The sequence below is a fragment of the Periplaneta americana genome, chromosome 11, assembly GCF_040183065.1.
Source record: "Periplaneta americana isolate PAMFEO1 chromosome 11, P.americana_PAMFEO1_priV1, whole genome shotgun sequence".
Lineage (NCBI taxonomy): Eukaryota > Metazoa > Arthropoda > Insecta > Blattodea > Blattidae > Periplaneta > Periplaneta americana.
The window spans coordinates 108,151,331-108,171,093 of NC_091127.1; the positions used below are offsets into that span (position 1 = coordinate 108,151,331).

General features: G+C 36.1%; 1 protein-coding gene across 5 annotated transcripts in view; it reads right to left on the reverse strand.

The window, feature by feature from the left end:
- Nucleotides 1-19,763, reverse strand: part of crb (cell polarity complex component crumbs) — a 390,522-nt gene that overhangs the window by 154,752 nt on the left and 216,007 nt on the right. For 3 of the 5 annotated variants that reach the window (XM_069839831.1, XM_069839828.1, XM_069839827.1), the window contains exons 1-3: nt 9,430-9,682; nt 6,847-7,208; nt 2,984-3,173 (exon numbers count right to left, since the gene is read on the reverse strand). In XM_069839831.1, coding sequence (XP_069695932.1) covers nt 2,984-3,173; nt 6,847-7,208; nt 9,430-9,655 — 778 coding nt within the window. In that variant the 5' untranslated portion in view covers nt 9,656-9,682. Of the gene's footprint in view, nt 1-2,983; nt 3,174-6,846; nt 7,209-9,429; nt 9,684-19,763 lie in introns of those variants that run through there. The other 2 variants (XM_069839829.1, XM_069839830.1) reach the window with 2 other exon arrangements.

Consider the following 19,763-nt stretch of genomic DNA (forward strand, 5'->3'; position numbering starts at 1 on the left):
CAGGCAGCGCGAGCACTACGGAAATCAAAGATAGCCGTATGCAGTTGCGTAGAGAGACGAGTGGCGTTCACAAGCGTGCGGCCAAGTGTACTCAAGTGGACGGCGACATTTTTTAAAACGTGTTGTAAATTCTTCAAGACTGTAAATTATAATGCAAAATTGAACTGCAAATAATTAAGTCGGTGGAAGTGGTGTGATTTGTAATAATCGTTTTGTTATAAGTACGTAAGAATAATGTAATTTTCTAGTTAAAAATAGAAAAAAGATGCCTGTACGAAGCAACTAAGAAGTTCACAACACATTTTTAGCTTCATAATACTTGCCAATTAAAGAAATGATACTTCTGTATGGTTCAGTCTGTATTTGCATTATTCTTTTACTTCAAACTAAAGAAAAAACGTATTTTACAAACAACTTTAAATTAGTGTAACTCTGAAAACATTGAGAATAGGAACTATGTTTATATGACATTTTTGCTTAAAATGTCTTCAGAAATAAACTCCGTAAAGGACGGTAAATCCTCGTGAATCACCCTGTACAAAGAAGGCATCATAGTTTCATTTTCTACAAGTAAAGTGATTTTTTAATAAAAAATTACTAAATTTTCACCCAGCTCCTCTCTTGTTGTTTAATTGATCTATTTTTCAATTAATTAATGATGCTATAATATATAGTATACAGTCATCCAACGTGACAGCTGAGTAGTATTGTGACCAGATGAGATTGAGGATTTACCATGGAATTACCAAACATTCATCTTATAGTTGTGAATAATCTTGTAAAGGGGGGGGAACTGAACTAAGTAATCACTAATTAGTCCAAGTAGGACTCAAACCCATGCTCAAGCGCAGCTCCTTCAGAGCACGAGTAAAGCTAAGAAATAATATTGTATGAATATATAAATACATAAATACAATATTTAAATTCAGATGTTACAAATAAAGGTTGATAACAACGTAGCAGCAGATTAAAGTAACAGAATTTAAACACTCTACTGCCCGTTATGGGAACCAGTTTTCAAGATCTTACCTTGATGTTCCTATAAAACCTACAGTCCTAGTTAATTGTAATAATTAAGAAGACAGACAACGTGTAACATTCACAACAAAATCATTCAGTTAAGAAGCAAATGTTATGCTACACACAACATAGCTGCCATACAAAGCAGGTCACTAATATCTTTACAAGAAAATTTAGAGTTATCTCCAATGACAAGCATTCACACTTACCTTTACAAGAAGATGGATAAATCGTAATAGATAAAATGTAGAACTTATCAATTTTTTAATCTACTGCAAATTATATTTCATATCAAAAGTAATTAAATACATTCTAATAAATACTGGGTTATAACATTACATACATTAAGTATACTTAATACTCGTAGCTTAGGAGATCTATTGTTCTAACACTTCAAAGTCAAATAATTTTTTTATGTCAACAGTCAGAAAACATTGAACCATTTGAAGAATTTGGTTCCCAAAAACCAAATGACGTTCATTATTGAAGAAAAGGATGTGAAACTAAGGATCGCTTCAGATTTTTACACTGCATGTAGGCCTGGGCTCTAAATTTTCAATATTCACTCCATCTGCAAAATGACAAACATCGAGCAGATATTCCAGCTTATTCCTTCCTCACTTCAGCTTCGATAACAAGTAACAGTGTTTTTGATCGTAAGTTAAAAGTTAGCTGTAAGAGAAAGCGTAAACATTATCTTAGACATATCTCAGAGAGGTTCGCATCAAAATAATGTGGTAAGCAAACTTGTGGGGTCTCTTTGACACTAACAGAATACTATCATTCAAGAGCCGGTGGACGTTTTAGTGTCAGTGTGGCACTGTTCGTATATTTTCAACCTGAAGTCATTTTCTGCTTGTTAAATGGGACGAACATTGAAAATTACTAATCAGGAGAGGGCGGAAGAGACAGGCAGCGACAATTGTAGGCTAGCGATTGGACAATCCAAGACTGAGTCTTTGAAGATTTTCCGGAAAATCTTTATTCAATTGAAGTGTCAACTTACTATTATTTTAACGTGACGAAAAACGAAGCAAATATAATCATAATTTCGAGAGGGAAAAATATGGCAATATAACTTAGCTTTAGAAAGTACATTACATATTCACTTTAGGATTAATCTTAGTGTGTAACAATGTATCTGAGACTGGATAGCACACGAGTCCTCGAAGAAAATGCAATGCCACGTGGCCTGTCATTGTTCCTTACGTGAACATTGTGTTTGTTCATACGTTCGTTAAGGTGAAATATAAACTCATTACTAACCATATAATGTCGGTTCGATGCTTTATATTCTACAAATTGGAGCACACGTTAAAAATTTATGAGCAGTGTAAAATCTTTAACTAAAGACCTGAAAAGACAAACATCCTAAGTCCACTGAAGTAAATTTTTCAGGAGAGAAAAAAAAACATACAGCCTTGCAAAATAAGAGTACTGGTATTGAAATAAATATCTGTATGATTCAAAAACACAAGCTTAGAGTCGGGCTTGGAATATTCTCTTTTACAGGATGGTAACCTATGCAAAACACAACATATGCCAGATACAAGTCAAATTCAGTAAATTTTTGACTTGGTATGTTTATCAATTCAGATCTTCAATTGTTTCCTATTTAAAGATGATCTATTTTAGTAATGCTTATCTATAATTGGGATTTTGAACATTATACGAGTATTCTTAAAAAATGGTTCATTGTCTTCAGGACACATAATTCTTGATACTAAAACATGATTTTGAGGAAAATAATAAAGCATATAGTCGGTATAATATTGTAATATATTATGTTAACTACATAAACTAACTAAAATACCAAGTAATGATAAAAACACTCCTATTAAAACTTATTTAGTGCAACATAAAACTGATTTCATGTATTATTTTAGAGATTCTAATTCGAGAAGGTAGCTAAATAGTCATCTTCTGTTACTGGCCTGCAGCATTAACTGAGTTTGTTACTTACAGCTGCTGGTGGTAAGGGGGCACAGCCCCCACTCCACATTGTAGCCTTGCGCAAGGGAAGAGTTGAATACAATACTGGGTCCCTCCAGTAGACATCCATGGTAGCCTTTTCCAACAATAAGAACTGCATTTTCACTCCACAAATCACGGTTGCTCAGTATCTCAGAATTGAATGTCGAGTTGGCTACAACCTGTTTAAAATTGATGTCATTAAATAATATAATTTGTAAATAACACATAAGGAATGGTGAACTGGAGAAAAGTTCGGGGCAGAAGAAGATATCACATGAAAGATGATATTAAGATATATGGATCATATGCGGAGACAAAGAGGAAAGCAGAAAATAGGAAAGATTGGTGAATGCTGGGTTTGCAGTTAAAGACCTACCCTTGGACAGAAAAGTATGAATAATTAATGAATACTTAGCAAACAAATAACCAAAGTAAAAGTTAGTAAAAATTATTATTGACTGTTATATTCTATCAAGAGGAGTCTGCTGGATTATTCAAAATTATTCAAGACTCTGTAAGAATCGAACAACCTAACTACTTTACTGGAAAACAAGGGGCAAAATGGATTAAAAGTTTCCAACTGCAAGCCATTGCAAAACAACAACAATAAGAACATTCTATGAAATCTCTTCCTTTTGTAGAGTCACAGTATCCCCACTGCCGGAGTTCACTATCTGCTCTAATCCTAAAATTGGGATCTTCAACTCATATAAACTAAAAAGAAAACATATTCAATATAGTCGAACTCCCATAGAAACTTGAATAACGGCACACTTTTACTAGAGAAGCCAGAGAAGAAATATAGATGAATTGTACATAACACACTGTTACACTTAGTCACCTTCCAAAGCACCAAAAACTTAGATATAAAAGAATATACATAGGACCAGAAAGGTTTTCGCTGCGTCCGAAAACTAGTTATTTACAAACGCCTTTTGCAGTTTAAGCAGACCATGATGAAGCAAAACAACATTGGAAAGATACCGGGGCTGTGAACTCCATTATGTAAGATTAAATTCGACGGACATCTTCTGAACTAGAGTTTTAAAGCGAGGGATGAATTCGGTAAAACCTAAATTCTGTTTTACGTAAAGGTATGAAACAAAGTAATGTTGTTAATGGAGTAAAATAAATTAGAAAAGGTGCACCTTACAATTTTTCTTTCACGTCAAAGAAAGCAGGAAGGAATTCAAAACGATGGTTATGATAGAATGCTGCCATAGAATCCGAGGTAAAAGTTAAGTGTTGGAGTCTTGATTACTATGACAGATGGTCATAGTAGAATGCTGCCAAAGGATCCGAGGTAAAAGAAGCTGTATCTTGTTAATTGGTGGAGTCTTGATTACTATACGATAGATGGTCATGGTAGAATGTTGAACCTACATTTTATTCAATCAGTTTCAAGATTCCTTATAAGAACGCATGAATAATGTATGGCTTTGAAATTGCCTTCCATTCAGTCACCTAATGATCCATTCATTAATTTTTAGTCAGTCAGTAATTCAATGGGAAGTTCTTTCGCTCATTCATTAATTTATTACTTCATTTGAATATTCTTGTATTCGCTTAAACCTTAAACATTACGTTTAGTACACATTCATTCACTCATTTACGAATTCATGTAGGCACTCGTGCATTCGTCAATTTTCTTATTCTTTCATCAGCTGTTCACGTAGATACAAATTCATGTAATCACTTATTCAGAATTCCACTCGTTCATTCAATTGTTTGAGCGTTATTTAACATTGTTCATTCTCTCATTAAGTATTTAGACCGTTCACTTATTCAGACATTTCTTAATTCGTTTTTTCACTCATTCGTTAAGTCCTGTATTACTCACTCACGCACTCATTCACTCACTCGTTCATTAACTCGTTAACCCGTTCATTTATTCGAATATTCCTCAATCGTTCTTCACTCATTCGTTAAGTCCCTGTATTAGTTAACCGGACATGAATTAATCCGAATAATTTCAAGGGAAAAATTGTTCCAGGGCCGGTCCCTTGGAATGATTCTAGTCTCCTTCACAGGGAGCTTTATCTGAAAGCTAGATTTACATTAATTAATCCGTTCGCTTATTAGAACATCCCTTCATTATTCTTTCACTCATTTGTTAAGTCACTGTATTACTTAATCTGACATTTATTAATCCGTTCACTTATTCGGACATTCCTCATGCGATCTTTCAGTCACTCGGTAAGTCACATATTACTTAATCGAAAATTCATTAATCCGTTCACTTATTCGGACATTCTTCATGCGCTCTTTCAATCATGCATTAAGTCACTGTATTACTTAATCGGGTATTAGCCTAATTAGTTCGTTAATTTATTTGGACATTCATTCAATCATTATTCCATTCATTGGTTAAGCAACTGTATTGCTTAATCGGACATTAATTAATCCGTTCACTTGTCCAAACATTCCTTCATTCATTCTTTCACTCATTCGGTAAGTCATTATAGGCCTATTACTCAAGAGAACATCAATCAATCAATCAATCAATCAATCAATCAATCAATCAATCAATCAATTCACTTGTCCAGATATTCCTTCATTCGTTCTTTCACTCATTCGTTAAGTCATTATAGGCCCATTACTCAAGCGAACATCAATAAATCAATCAATCAATCAATCCGTTCACTTGTCCAGCCATTCCTTCATTCGTTCTTTCACTCATTCGGTAAGTCATTATAGATCTATTACTCAAGCGAACATTAATCAATCAATCAATTCGTTCACTTGTCCAGACATTCCTTCAGTCGTTCTTTCACTCATTTGTTAAGTCATTATATTACTAAAGCGAAGATTAATTAATTAATCCGTTCACTTGTCCAGACATACGTTCATTCGTTCTTTCACTCATTCGTTAAGTCACTGTCTTACTTAACCCTTTGCAGCACAAATTAATTTTGTATGTTTTTCATTTCATAGATCATAACAAAGCTTCGATCAATTTTTTTCACTATTTTAACTCTGCACACAATTTCAAAACATAGATAACGCCTCTAAGTATACTCAAGAGGTGGTTCCTTGGTGGAATATCTGTGCCATAAAATTTAGAAAGAAAGAAAACGGTGGTTCTTCTGAAAAACCACTATGCTGCAAAGGGTTAAGCCCACATTATTTACTTAATTAATCCGTTCACTTATTCTGACATTCCTTCATTCGTTCTTTCACTCATTTGTAGTCACTGTACTAATTCATTGCACATTAATTTTATTAACTAATCCGTTTACTTATCCGGATATTCCTTCAGTCGTTCTTTCACTCATTTGTTAAGTCATTGTATTACTTAATCGGACAATCTGTTTGCCTATTCTGACATTCCTTGATTCAAATTCTATATTACTTATCAGGACATTCATTAATTAACATATTTTCTCAATGACTAATTAAATGCCTTTATTCACTCGGACAATCACTTGTTGACCTTTTCCGACATTCTTTAGTTACTTGTAATTTGTCCACTACTTCAACCAATCGTTCATTCATTAATGTATTACATTACAAATTCATTCGGATATTCCTTCACTAAATCATACATTAGTTCTTTTCCTTTGTCTTATTATTTTACCTCCTTCATACCGATGTGGTGTAGGGAAGGATGTTTTTGGCTCGCTCACAATTTAGGCCTTCCTGACCGTGTGTCAGCATGATGCAGTGCCAACACGGGGACGTCGTAGGACGAGTCATACACATAACTATTCGAAATTCTTTCAATTACTCATTCATTCACTAATTTATTCATCATCTCAGTCGGAGATTCATTCATTCGAACATTCCTTGAGTCATTCATTCGAATCAGTCCATTCACTCATTCATTTCACACAATCTGCGGACTCTGCTTACCTGTGAGTGTCCTGCAACAGAGAGCGTAAGGTTGCCGAGGCGGTAGAGGAGCACGACCGTGTGCCAGTTGTTGTCCACCAGACGCGCGTTGAGCAAAGTGTCGATCCTCTGGCCTTGTACCGTCACGGAGAACAGCAGATCCTCCGCGCGCACCACCAGCGAGATTGAGTTGTTGTCTTTGGTCTGGGAGAACAGTTCGCCGCCCTGACACGTGCGGAAACTGAGGCCGGTGTGGCCATGGATGGAAATGCTGGATAAAAGTCGCACATAGGCCGAGCCGTTGAAGAAACCTTCACTCTGCTGCGCGCTCGTCGTGCACAAGGGGTGTAGCAATAAGGCCAAGAAGATAAGGCATGCTGAAACTGCAAACAAACAACCCTGCATAAGTCCTTTGGCAAACTTTAATTCATTGATAAAAAAAATTGGGGGAGAAAAGTATTACTTCGTTACAAGGAGTCTTTCTGTGTGCTAACATAATCTCTCATGGATATACACAACTCAATAGACATTACTTTTTGCAGACGATTTAGCTCTGGTGGCATCCTCAGAAGATGAATTACAACGTTCAATTTTTAATTTGAACAAAATTGGAATTAAATATGATATAAAAATCAATAAAGAAAAAACTAAAATTATGGCCTTCTGCGGAAAAATACCCTGTGCCTAGCAAAATACATTTAGATTCTAAGATATTATAAACAGTAAATTATTTTACATATCTCGGATACACATTATCTTTTTTCGATGAAGTAGACATTTCAAAGAAAATTTCTAAATACACCAAAACAATGGGAATAATAAAACAACATTATGAAACCTTCCCTAGTAGAAGGCATACTAGAATTCACCTATACAAGACCTTGGCGAGATCTGTACGTTGTTAAGGCAGTGAGGCATGGACATTGAGGAAGGAAGACGAAAGCAGAATAACGGCCAATGAAATGAAATTTATGAGATATACAGTGGGATATAGTCTACGAAATGGGATCACAAACGCAATGAAGATGTAATGGAAGAATTACAACTAGAACCTGTAATTAATCACGTAAAACATTATCGGAACAACTGGATAAATCATCTGTATCGCATGCGTAGAGATAGAATCCCAAAAGTCATGCTCCACTATCGTCCAAACGGAAGAGATCTCTCGGTCGTCCAAAGAAGTGCTGGATTGAAAATACAACTGTGAGATCGTAACAGGCCATATGGCCTAATACTTTAAGGGAAGAAGAAGAACATAACCTGATTTTATTCTGGAAAGGCTTTTTTGTTAGTAGAGACGCTAAGATAATTTAGAGAATCCTATGCGGCCTTAGTCTGACCCTCTTCTCTCGCCTTGATGTAGATTCGAATACAGTAACACAGATTTCTTCAAAAAAAAAAAAAAAAAAAAAAAACAAAAAAAAAACAAACAAAAAACAAAAAAAAAAAAAACAAAACAAAAAAAACAAGGTTTTAATGGCACTTGTCAACACTATTTTCACTCTACTTAGATTTGAAGATAATTTCGCTAACTGCTTTTTTTATGTTTTAAAGTGACATTGAAAGTTATGCATATTGTAACGATCACATGCCGTATCCGTTTTTTCCGTGAAATGAATTTTAAGTAAAAATTATATTGTTATTGTTTAGTCAACTGTCCGAAGACAGGTCTGAACTTCACAAGTGATACTCGGCGCATTCAGAAAGTAAGTTTCCCGATTTTTTCCCCTTGAAAGTAAACGTAATTAGCCGTGTCAATTGCGCATGTGTAACAGATCTATGCCGTATCAATCATATGCCAGCCGGACAGGTCCCTCCTGGTGCCAGTAGCGTGGCAGCAGTGGTCCGAAATGGAAGCTCTTATTCCTTCTCCCGGCGCCTACGAGGTTCGGTCGGTGATAAAGTTCTTTAATGCACAAAGCACTGCGCCAATTGAAATTCATCGGCAGCTCTGTCAGGTCTATGGGCCGAACATCATGAGTAAGCAGATGGTGTGTCGCTGGTGTAGACAGTTTTCCGAAGGTCGTCAAAGTGTCCATGATGAAGAGCGCAGTGAGCGACCATCCCTCATCAATGATGATGGTGTTGAGCTGGTGCGGCAGTGCATCATGGAGAACCGTCGCTTCACGATTACGGAGCTGAGCAGCCATTTTTCGCAGATATCGCGATCCTTGTTGCATGAGATTGTCACTAAGCACCTGCTGTTTAAAAAAGTGTGTGCAGGTGGGTGCCGAAAAACCTGACACCCGAACACAAAATGCAACGTTTAGGAGTAGCACTGACATTTCTGCAACGGTATCACGATGACGGCGACGAGTTCCTCGACAGGATCGTCACGGGCGATGAGACTTGGATTTCGCACTTCACCCCGGAAACCAAGCAGCAGTCAATGCATTGGCGGCATAATGGATCTCCGGTCAGGACGAAATTCAAACAGACGCTGTCGGTACGGAAAGTGATGTGCACGGTGTTCTGGGACAGGAAGGGCATTCTGCTCATTGACTTCCTTCCAAGAGGTGAAACAGTGAACGCTGACCGTTACTGTGAAACACTGCGAAAATTGCGACGTGCCATTCAAAACAAGAGGCGTGGAATGCTTACTGCAGGTGTTGTGCTCCTCCATGACAATGCTCGTCCACATACGGCTCGGCGCACAGCAGCTGTTTTGACGGAATTTGGCTGGGAGTTGTTTGATCATCCACCCTACAGTCCTGATCTTGCTCCCAGCGATTTTCACGTTTTCTTGCACCTCAAGAAATTCCTGTCCTCCGGTGAGCGTTTTGGCAACGACGAAGAGCTGAAGACGTCTGTCACACGCTGGTTCCATTCACAAGCGGCAGAGTTCTACGACAGACGGATACAAAAGTTGATCCCACGATACGACAAATGTCTCAATTCTGATGGTGGCTATGTTGAAAAATAGCTGAAACATTGCTGTACCTGTTGCCAATAAATGTTTTCCTGAAAGTGTGTGTTCTTTTTTTTTAAATAGGGAAACTTACTTTCTGGATGCGCCTCGTACCAAATGCACCACTTATGAGGCAACTAGGCCAGGAGATAATGGGGTAGGGTGTCCAGTTCCTTTCCTCCATTGCATATATCGCCAATTAGCTACATGATACACTAATCAGACTTCAAATGCATACAAATAATTGTTCTTCTTCTGACATATTGTCAAGTGAGATGTACTGCCTGATAATAGATATAGACCTACATATCAACCAGAACCTCAATCAGAGAATAAAATTATATTATGAGTACATTTTGAATGGTAAAATTTGAGTGAAGAAGTTGAGATTATGAAAAAAAAAAATGTTTAAAGGATAAGAAACATGGAAAACATGTGGAAGAGGCAATAAACACAACTTACTTACAAGTGGGTTTTAAGGAACCCGGAGGTTCATTGCCGCCCTCACATAAGCCCACCATCCGTCCCTGTCCTGTGCCAGATTAATCCAGTCTCTATCATCGTATCCCACCTCCCTCAAATTCAATTTAGTATTACCCTCCCATCTACGTCTCGGCCTCCTCAAAGGTATTTTTCCCTCCGGCCTCCCAACTAACACTCTATATGCATTTCTGGATTCGTCCATACGTGCTACATGCCCTGTCATCTCAAAGGTCTGGATTTAATATTCCTAATTATGTCAGGTGAAGAATACAATGCATGCAGTTCTGCGTTGTGTAACTTTCTCCATTCTCCTGTAACTTCATCCCTTTTAGCCCCAAATATTTTCTTAAGAACCTTATTCTCAAACACCCTTAATCTCTGTTCCTCTCTCAAAGTGAGAGTCCAAGTTTCACAACCATAAAGAACAACCGGTGATATAATTGTTTTATAAATTCTAACTTTGAGATTTTTTGACAGCAGACTAGATGATAAAAGCTTCTCAACCGAATAATAATACGCATTTTCCATATTTATTCTGCGTTTAATTTCCTCCACAATGTTATTTATATTTGTTACTGGGCAATAAACACAACACAAAAGGTAACTTGGAATCGAAAGAGGCTTTAAAATAAAATTATATTTTAGAATAGACACTAAAGAAATGTTGATTAAGGTAAGCTTAGTAAAGTAGTGTATATACAGAGTGAATGGTAATGTCATTAATTTAAGATATTTCAAACAAAAAAGTTAAATGCTCGTTTTTTTGCTTTTTTTTTTTTTTTTAATAAAGACTTTTTCATATGAAACATCTCATAGCGTGTTTTGTGAAAATCACTGATTTGATTTCCAATATGCTCAGTCAGTTTAAGAGAGCAGTGTATTAGGATAATAAATGACTGAAAGAATTTTAGTTTTGTCCTTAAAATGTGTAGAAATGTGATGTAAACAAATGTAACTTTTCGTTCTGCAAAGGAATTTTACAATGTTACATCTGTTCGGATCACATTTCTGCACATTTAACAGATAAAACTAAAATTCTTTCAATCATTTACTATCATAATACACTGCTCTCTTAAATTGACTAAGCATATTGGAAATTAAACCAATGGCTTTCCCAAAACACGCTATGAAATGTTTCATATAAAAAACAATTTTTGTCTCGAAAAGGAAGCAAAAACGAGCAAAATTGTATTTAACTTTTTTTGTTTGAAATATCTCAAAGAATAACCTCCTGAAATTAATGACATTACTTACGTTTCACCCGTATAATTTGTGTATTTGGATACCTTGAAATCAGTCTTAAAGAGCGTATGCTATATACCCTATAACAGTTATAGAATAATTGTGCACATTGCCGGCTATCGCAAACTCTTGTGATGGACCCTATTTCTTTAACAATATAATTGCTAAATTATTTCGAAAAATTACGTACTATTACATAAAATATATAAACACTTTTTCTTAGAAATTCTATGCGAAATTGGAAAAAAAAAAAAACTCATCACCATAAACACGACCCTTTACCTTGTTACTGCACCATTTTTTACAGTCATTGGTAGTCGGATTAGAAACCAAGTTACATCCTACACGAATCGAGAATCTAACCTTGACTCTTTCAAATACTGTACCGATATTCATTCGTTGGCACGAAGATCAACGCGCCGCAGACACAAGATATGAAAGTCAATGAGGAAAATATAATTTATTTTAAACCAACATTTAGCGTCCTTTTTAAATGCAAACGCCACTCGGAGACAAGGAAGTGATACTACGATGAAATTAGACTGACAGGGAAGAGAAACATTCTGAGCAAATATTCTCCACAGCCGTTTCGATAATAGAAGTCTGACCATTCCAACATAGCGTTTGAGGCTAGGGCGCCTTGACGCTGCCCTGTGTCTGCCTAGGGCGGATTCCCACTCCTTTCTGTCGTTGCGGCTGTGGTGGTGTACGAATGCATACGATCATCAATTATTCTTCTCGTCTATTCGATGACCTTCTGCAGGCATTGCTGGGTTATGCGTTCCATCAGTCATTCATTTGTACTTAAACCGTTTGGAATAAGAATGAAGCGAAGTGCGTCGACAGTCTGTTCAGGATTTAACCCCTCTTGGGAGGGCTTGTATCTTGTCTAATCTAACGACAACAATGTTCAATGTTTAATGTTTAATATGCCACATCAATGTAAGGGCAAAAACGTACAACATTAAGCGTCACTTTGTAGTTAAACATTCTGATACCCAAACTCATATTATCGGCGAAGAGAGGAAGGCATTAATAACGAAACTAAAGGTCGAAATGCAGTCTTCTTACGACGAGATATATATATATATATATATATATATATAATTTCAACTAATTAAGTACTCTAAAGGCAATAATAATTAAATTAATGGTTATACTTTAGTAAGTTTATTTTGAACAGTTGTCAACAATGTATGGGAATTATTATAAAAACTTTGTTTAAACTGTTAAAGGATTTTCTGTCCGTTTAACTATGTATGTATTTTGTTTATAGTGACAATGTCATTAAAAATTTATTTTCCCTTTCTTTCGCAGCACATTGAGTGAGCCAAGTTCCGAAAGAGCTGTCCATGCAAGCTACTGTATATCGTTGCCCTAAATATCGCCAAAAGTAGCCCGCCTTTTACGGATGGAATGTTTATTAAGGAGTGCATGATTTCAACTTCAGAGATATTGTGTCCTTTCCTGGTGACGTTATTTGAGCCAATTAGTCTCTTTCCACAAATAATCTGTCGCTGCTAGAAACTTTGTGAACATTATGGCGCTCTTTTCTGTAAATGTTGACCAGGCTCCGTCAAACTCCAAAGAGAATTGATAAGGCTTCAGTGTCACACAATTTTGAAAGATAGATATTACAACATTCCAGGCGGCCTCGTTGCGTTTTATAAGAATTTGGAACAAAAAGAGTTTCCGCTTATCCACGCATTGACATGCAAGTCAATTGTTATGTTTGGCTGTAAATACCTTTGCGAACACATATTCTCAGTTATGAACTTGAATAAGAGTAAAACTAGATCCTGTTTGTTCGATGTTGCGTTGGAAGCAGTGTTATGCATTCATTCTGCTCAAACAATTTTCCCTGATGTAGCTGAAAGGGAAAGAAATCAAAGAAATGTCATTTGTCTTCCTAACTACAGAAAAAAGAACAATTTTATTTTGTTGTATTATTTTGTAATAGCCAATTTGTGTAATTCTTGAATTCTTCCTATGTGTCATAAAATGTACCATCCATATATGTACAGTACATCACCTCGCTCACTCTACCCCTTGTGCACGTGCAACCCTCTCAGCGATTGGTATTCCGTCTCTTTCCCACTCACCTGCTGTCTCTCCAGGGTTGCCAGATGTCCCGATTTGGCGGGACATGTCCTGATTTTCATATAAAAGTCCCGAGTCCCGCTTCAATTCGAGGCGGGACGCAAAAAGTCCCTCACTTAGAAAATTAAGGTCACTTCTATAATTGCATCGTTACCTAGTAGGCTAACTATTTAAAAATTACAACCAATTTAAATTTAATTTTCTTAACAAAGTGGGTTTTCATATTGGAAACTACGAATATTTTGGCAAGTGTAAGGTTTGTAACAGCTAATTCAGTTGTGAATATGATATTTCTAAACATTTAAACAGAGACGTTAATCCAAAATGCATGACAAAGAGAATTAAAAATGCTAAAGTCCAGTAATAAATATGTAGAAAGCTCTGAAAATGTATACTGCACTGTATGTTAAATTATGGGTTTCGAGCAGTAATGTGGTAGGTCATAAAATAAATATGAATTCAGGTTTCAGTAAATTTTATGTTATTGTTATCAATTAATAAACACTGAAATTTAAATATTTTGTCACATCTCGTGCCATCTTTTGGAATTTGTGCTTTAGAATTAGGCCTAATAAAAAACAGCTGGGGAAATCTATGAGTCAGAACTACTATTAAGTCGTTAAGTTTATAATTTGGCGTAACATATTATTCATCCTTGATTACACAACTTTTAATACCATATCACTTCGGAATATGTATGATAAGACTTTCTTATGTTAAATTCTAACGTACCTTGTTTACACGTTTCGACCTTTTATGGGTCATCCTCAGAACTGGTTGGTCTTGGCGCCTCTTGTTTTGTTTCCTGTGAGGGTGTGTTCGTGTGGTGTAATGTAGAGTCAAAGAGTGTGTATGTTCTGAAATTGAGTTGTGTGTTGAGAATTTCGTTGGGGTGTGTTTTCTTGTGTCTGTATGTTTCATATTGTTCTAGTGTGTTTAGTATCTGGCTTTTTGGTTGGATGTGTAGTATTTCCATATCTGTGTTGATGTCTCTGTGGGTGTGGTTAGCATTTGTGATGTGTTCTGCATATGTGGAGGTGTTTTGTAATATTGTTATGGCTGTGATGTGTTCTTTAAAAACGTGTTTGAAATGATCTGCCTGCCTAAATACACCCAAAGCTACAACAAATCCATAAATTTTCTAGACATCACAATAACAAAAGTAGACAACAAACACACATTCAAAGTATACAGAAAACCCGCAACAACAACAACACACATACACAACACATCCAACCACCCAACACAACACAAACAAGCTGCATTCCGAACAATGGTACACAGACTACTCAACATACCAATGAACCAACAGGATTACAACGAAGAACTAAACACAATCAAATACATAGCACAAGAAAACGGATACAACCCTAACATAATAGACAACATAATACGTAAGACAAAACATAATCACAAAAAACATAAGAATACAACACAAACACAAGAACACAAAAAATACATCACACTAACATACGAAAACAAAAACACACACAAAATTGCAACATCATCAAGAAATTAAATTACAACATCGCATACAGAACAAATAACACTCTACAAAAACATCTCAACACACAAACAACACAAAAAAATACAACCACACAGGCGTATACAAACTCAAACGTAACTGCAACAACTTCTACATAGGACAGACAGGCAGATCATTTCAAACACGTTACAAAGAACACATCACAGCCATAACAAAATTACAAAATACCTCCACATATGCAGAACACATCACAAATGCTAACCACACCTACAGAGACATCAACACAGACATGGAAATACTACATATCCAACCAAAAAGCCAGAAACTAAACACACTAGAACAATATGAAATATACAGACACACGAAAACACACCCAACGAAATTCTTAACACACAACTCAATTTCAGAACACACACACTCTTTGACTCTACATTACACCACACGAACACACCCTTACAGGAAACAAAACAAGAGGCGCCAAGAAAAAGAACGACCAGTTCTGAGGATGACCCATAAAAGATCGAAGCATATAAACAAGGTACGTTAGAATTTAACACAAGAAAGTCTTATCATACATATTCCGAAAACATATTATTGCCACAAGCCCTTCAGAAAGACGCCAGAGAAACGTGATGTAACTTACAGCCAGATAAATATTATTTTGTATTGGAAACATGTATCTACAATATGTTGTTTTAATTAAAATTTCAATTTTGAGGTTCATATTAGTTTCTTCAACTGTATATGAAGGGATATTTTATTATTTCGTTTTTATTTTTTTTGTAGTCATGAACATGTCAACTCTGCCCATATTCATACCATTCGTTCTTTAAAACAAAACGTAAGTACTGTATATTATGATAGAAAAAGAATGTCCCTCTTTGGTAGATCTAAAATCTGGCAACACTGTGTCTCTCTCTGGGGCTCGGCACAGCTCCTTCGAACCCAGGGCAGACACGCGGCTTCACGGGGGCTGCTCACTTGGAATGGTCTGATATAAGTTACTGTAGATCTCAAGGCAAATGGACAAAACATCTATAAGTATGTCCCATCTGGTGCGAGTACTTTTGGATTTTCGCATTGTATCATAGAAATATTAAGAATTTCACAGCTATGTATAAATTAGCTCCATCATCAAAGAAGATGAGGAAATGGATCCTTTACCAAGAGCTAGTCTCCAGTCCTGGTAACGGATCCAACAGACAAGTTCACTTTTATTGCACGGTATTGAATCGTGTTATGTTTGGTTTATACGTTATTACACGTGCTACAATCACCTGCTACTATTCGGTTGAGAAGCTTTTGTCATCTTATCTGCTTTAAAAAAAACTGAAAGTTAGAATTTATAAAACAGTTGATATCACTTTTGCTGACGTCGTATAAAATTTTGACCAAGTATTCTTTTAAGAGTATTAACTCCATATGTACTGTAGATTAAATTATTGGGAATCATCAGTGTGGTTTCAGGTGTAACAGATCGACTATTAATAAGATATTTTGTATTCAAGAGATACTAGAGAAAAAAAAATGGGAGTATAAGGGCGCAGTACATCAGTTATTCATAGATTTAAAAAACGTATATGACTTGGTTAAGAGAAGTTTTATATAATATTCTTATTGAATTTGGTATTCCCAAGAAGCTAGTTCGATTAATTAAAATGTGTCTTCTCAGTGAAACGTATAGCAGAGTTCGTATAGGTCAATTTCTGTCGGGTAGATTTAATTCTAGAACAAACGATTCTCTGTGCAGCAAGCGACCCAAATTTTCACAGTCGTGTACCCCTGTCCTCCTTCTTTTGAACCGTTTGCATACCTATACGGCTTTCGCAGTTTCCACTCTGTCCGACTCAGTGACAACGACGTTTTTGAGTTACTTTTTCGTTACATCCAACTTCGAAATGTCATCTTAGAGGAACGATTGGATAGACATAATAAATAAATAAATCAATCAATCAATCGATCGATCGATCGATCAATCACAATCAATCAATCCACCCACCCGTCCATCCATCCATTCATCATGTTTCTTTGTGAATGTTTTATACGTCTGCAGGCAATTTGCTTCAAGCCCACGTTTGTACTTCTCGTAGCTTTTCTCGTTCTACAACATATAGTTAAGAGATGAAACTACTATAACATGGAATCAGTGCAACGCCAAGTCTCCATCTCAGACAATACGAGATTGATTTAATAATCGAGAAGCATTAATGTCCTAATCAAGATTCGAATTCACGACCATTTATCCATCCGTGGCTTCTAGATAACGCTTTAGTTGCATCTGCCCGCCGTTGTGTATACAGCGGTCGGCCTATTTTATACTTTTCATTAAAGTAACATTAACATTTTAAACAATATGTTGCAGTTCTGGTTTCAGTTCCGTCTTGGACACACTCCTATCGTGTAATTATCGATAAGAATCTCTACAAGGAACTAGCTCTATTGTTACTTAATCTGTCAGAATGAGGAACGATATGCGAAGCTGCTTCGGTATGCGACACGTGCTTTATGTTTTATGGAAATAATTTCTAACGTCACGCTTTCATATGCTGGATACGAGAAGTATTTGGCTATCAGACATGGAGGAAGGCACGAGTTAAATTAATGTATCACTTTCTCCATTGTTCATCTCATGTCCAACGGCCGGAATGCCGGGCGCGATCTAATATTCACAATTCGATAGATCACATCATGCGAGTCACGCTGCTCAGTTTTCACATCGTCGGAATGCGGCTACAAATTGGTTCTGCTTCATGTAAGATGGACGTCGTCCATTTCCTACTCAGTCTCAGTTTTCTATTAGTATGTATAGTTAAATCAATAATTGGCAAATGACAGATACAATTACATTAGACAACTCATACGACTATTGAAAATAAAACTGCGCAAGTTCCCATTGTGGAACAGATGTACGAGTATTATAGGGGCCACCCATCACCATATAATAAAGGTAGTGCGTAAAAAGAGCAGGGGAAGTGACGAATGATTAGCGTTCTTAGCAATCGATATTCGAGAAGCTATAATCAATTATCGATAAGCTGTAAATCAAATGGCAGATATTCGATATGACAGATACAACCACATTAAACAATTCACACGACTTTTGCAAATAATATTACACATTGTGGAAAATATATATTATAGGGACATCATCATCATCATCATCATCATGCCAAAATGGTCAGCGGAAGTAAGGACTGATTAGCGTTCTTAGTAATTAATATTCGATAAGCTGTAAATCAATTGGCAGATATGACAGATACAACTGCATTAGACAACTCACACAACTACTGCAAATAATTAGGCTTGCCAACCGTCCCGTTTTTTTTTCCGGGACAGTCTCGATTTCGACCATTGCGTCCTGCGTCCCGAAATAATTTGCACACGTATCAAAATATCCCGATTTCATGGCATACGAGGATTAGGCATTTACAGTTGATTTTCGTTCCTATCAGATTGTTGGATTTAATCTGGATTGGAAGAGTCTCATACAGACATGCTTACGAAATGGACAAATTACTCTAGTACGCATGATGAAGGCAAAAATTTAATTTTCGTTGATGTGTCAACAGAGTGACGGGTGCAATGATCATAATACAGAAGTTAGGGCAGGTTTGATCACAGCCTACACGATACTTTCTGAATCATCTATTCTCTGTGCTCATCTTATGCAGTTTGACTTTAGTTTGGCGCCATTCAGTATTATGTCCACTTTGTTCCACTTGATGCGTCATTCATTGGTTTCGGCGGAAAAGTGGGGAAAAAAGAAAGATTTAAACGACCACTTCTACGTCAAGTATAGATATAAACCAGGACAAAAACAAAGACTTGTAAAATACCGCGGCACCTCACGTGTGTTAAGATCCGATAGCTCTGGTGATAAATCACATGAACGTCTCTGTGTTTGCCGAGAAGAATGGCTGAAATCTTTTGTGTAGGTAGGTTAGGTTAGTTCGGGTTATTTCAGATTACGTTAGGTTAGGTTAGTTCATATTAGGTTAGTAATTACATAAATAATATGGTTCCTAGTTTCCAAATAGTTAAGGGTTTATACTGTTTTTCAACTTGTTTTGTAGTCATTTTGGCAAGTTTTTTTTGTAATTCGTTTACATATGAAATGAGATGGTTCTGTTAAAATATACATATACTGCTAATGTTGAATATGTGGATTGATAGGTGGAAATAATTGGTGCAATAAAATTGTCAGTAACGTTTGTTTCTCTCATTTTTACTTACGAAAGTTGGCAAGCCTACAAATAATTTTCCTGAAACATTGCACGCTGTAAGATACAGAAGGCGATATTATTCACAGACTATGTAAAATAATATAATTATAAGAAAATTTCTATTACCAGTATCCTTATCAATTTGGAAATTATAGGCTAACTTTGAGTAGCAGGTTTTATGGATAATTTAGACTGAAAACAAAACTGTCGTTATAATTTTAAAAATATTTATTCTTAAAGACAAGCAAATAAATAGAGGACAATTAAACAGAAATCACTTTGAAAAACTGAAACATATTTCATCATCTACTTTCTATTACCATAAATTGTTATGATTTCAAAGGAAGATGTTATTCCATCTCTTAGGTGAAAGACTCTTGTGACGGTAGTTTGGTATGACTTTAAGGACATTTGTAGCTTACACTTTGAAAAGAGTTTTTTTTTTTCAATTTAGTGGATAAAAATTACCAGCATCCGCATTTATCCAAAAGAA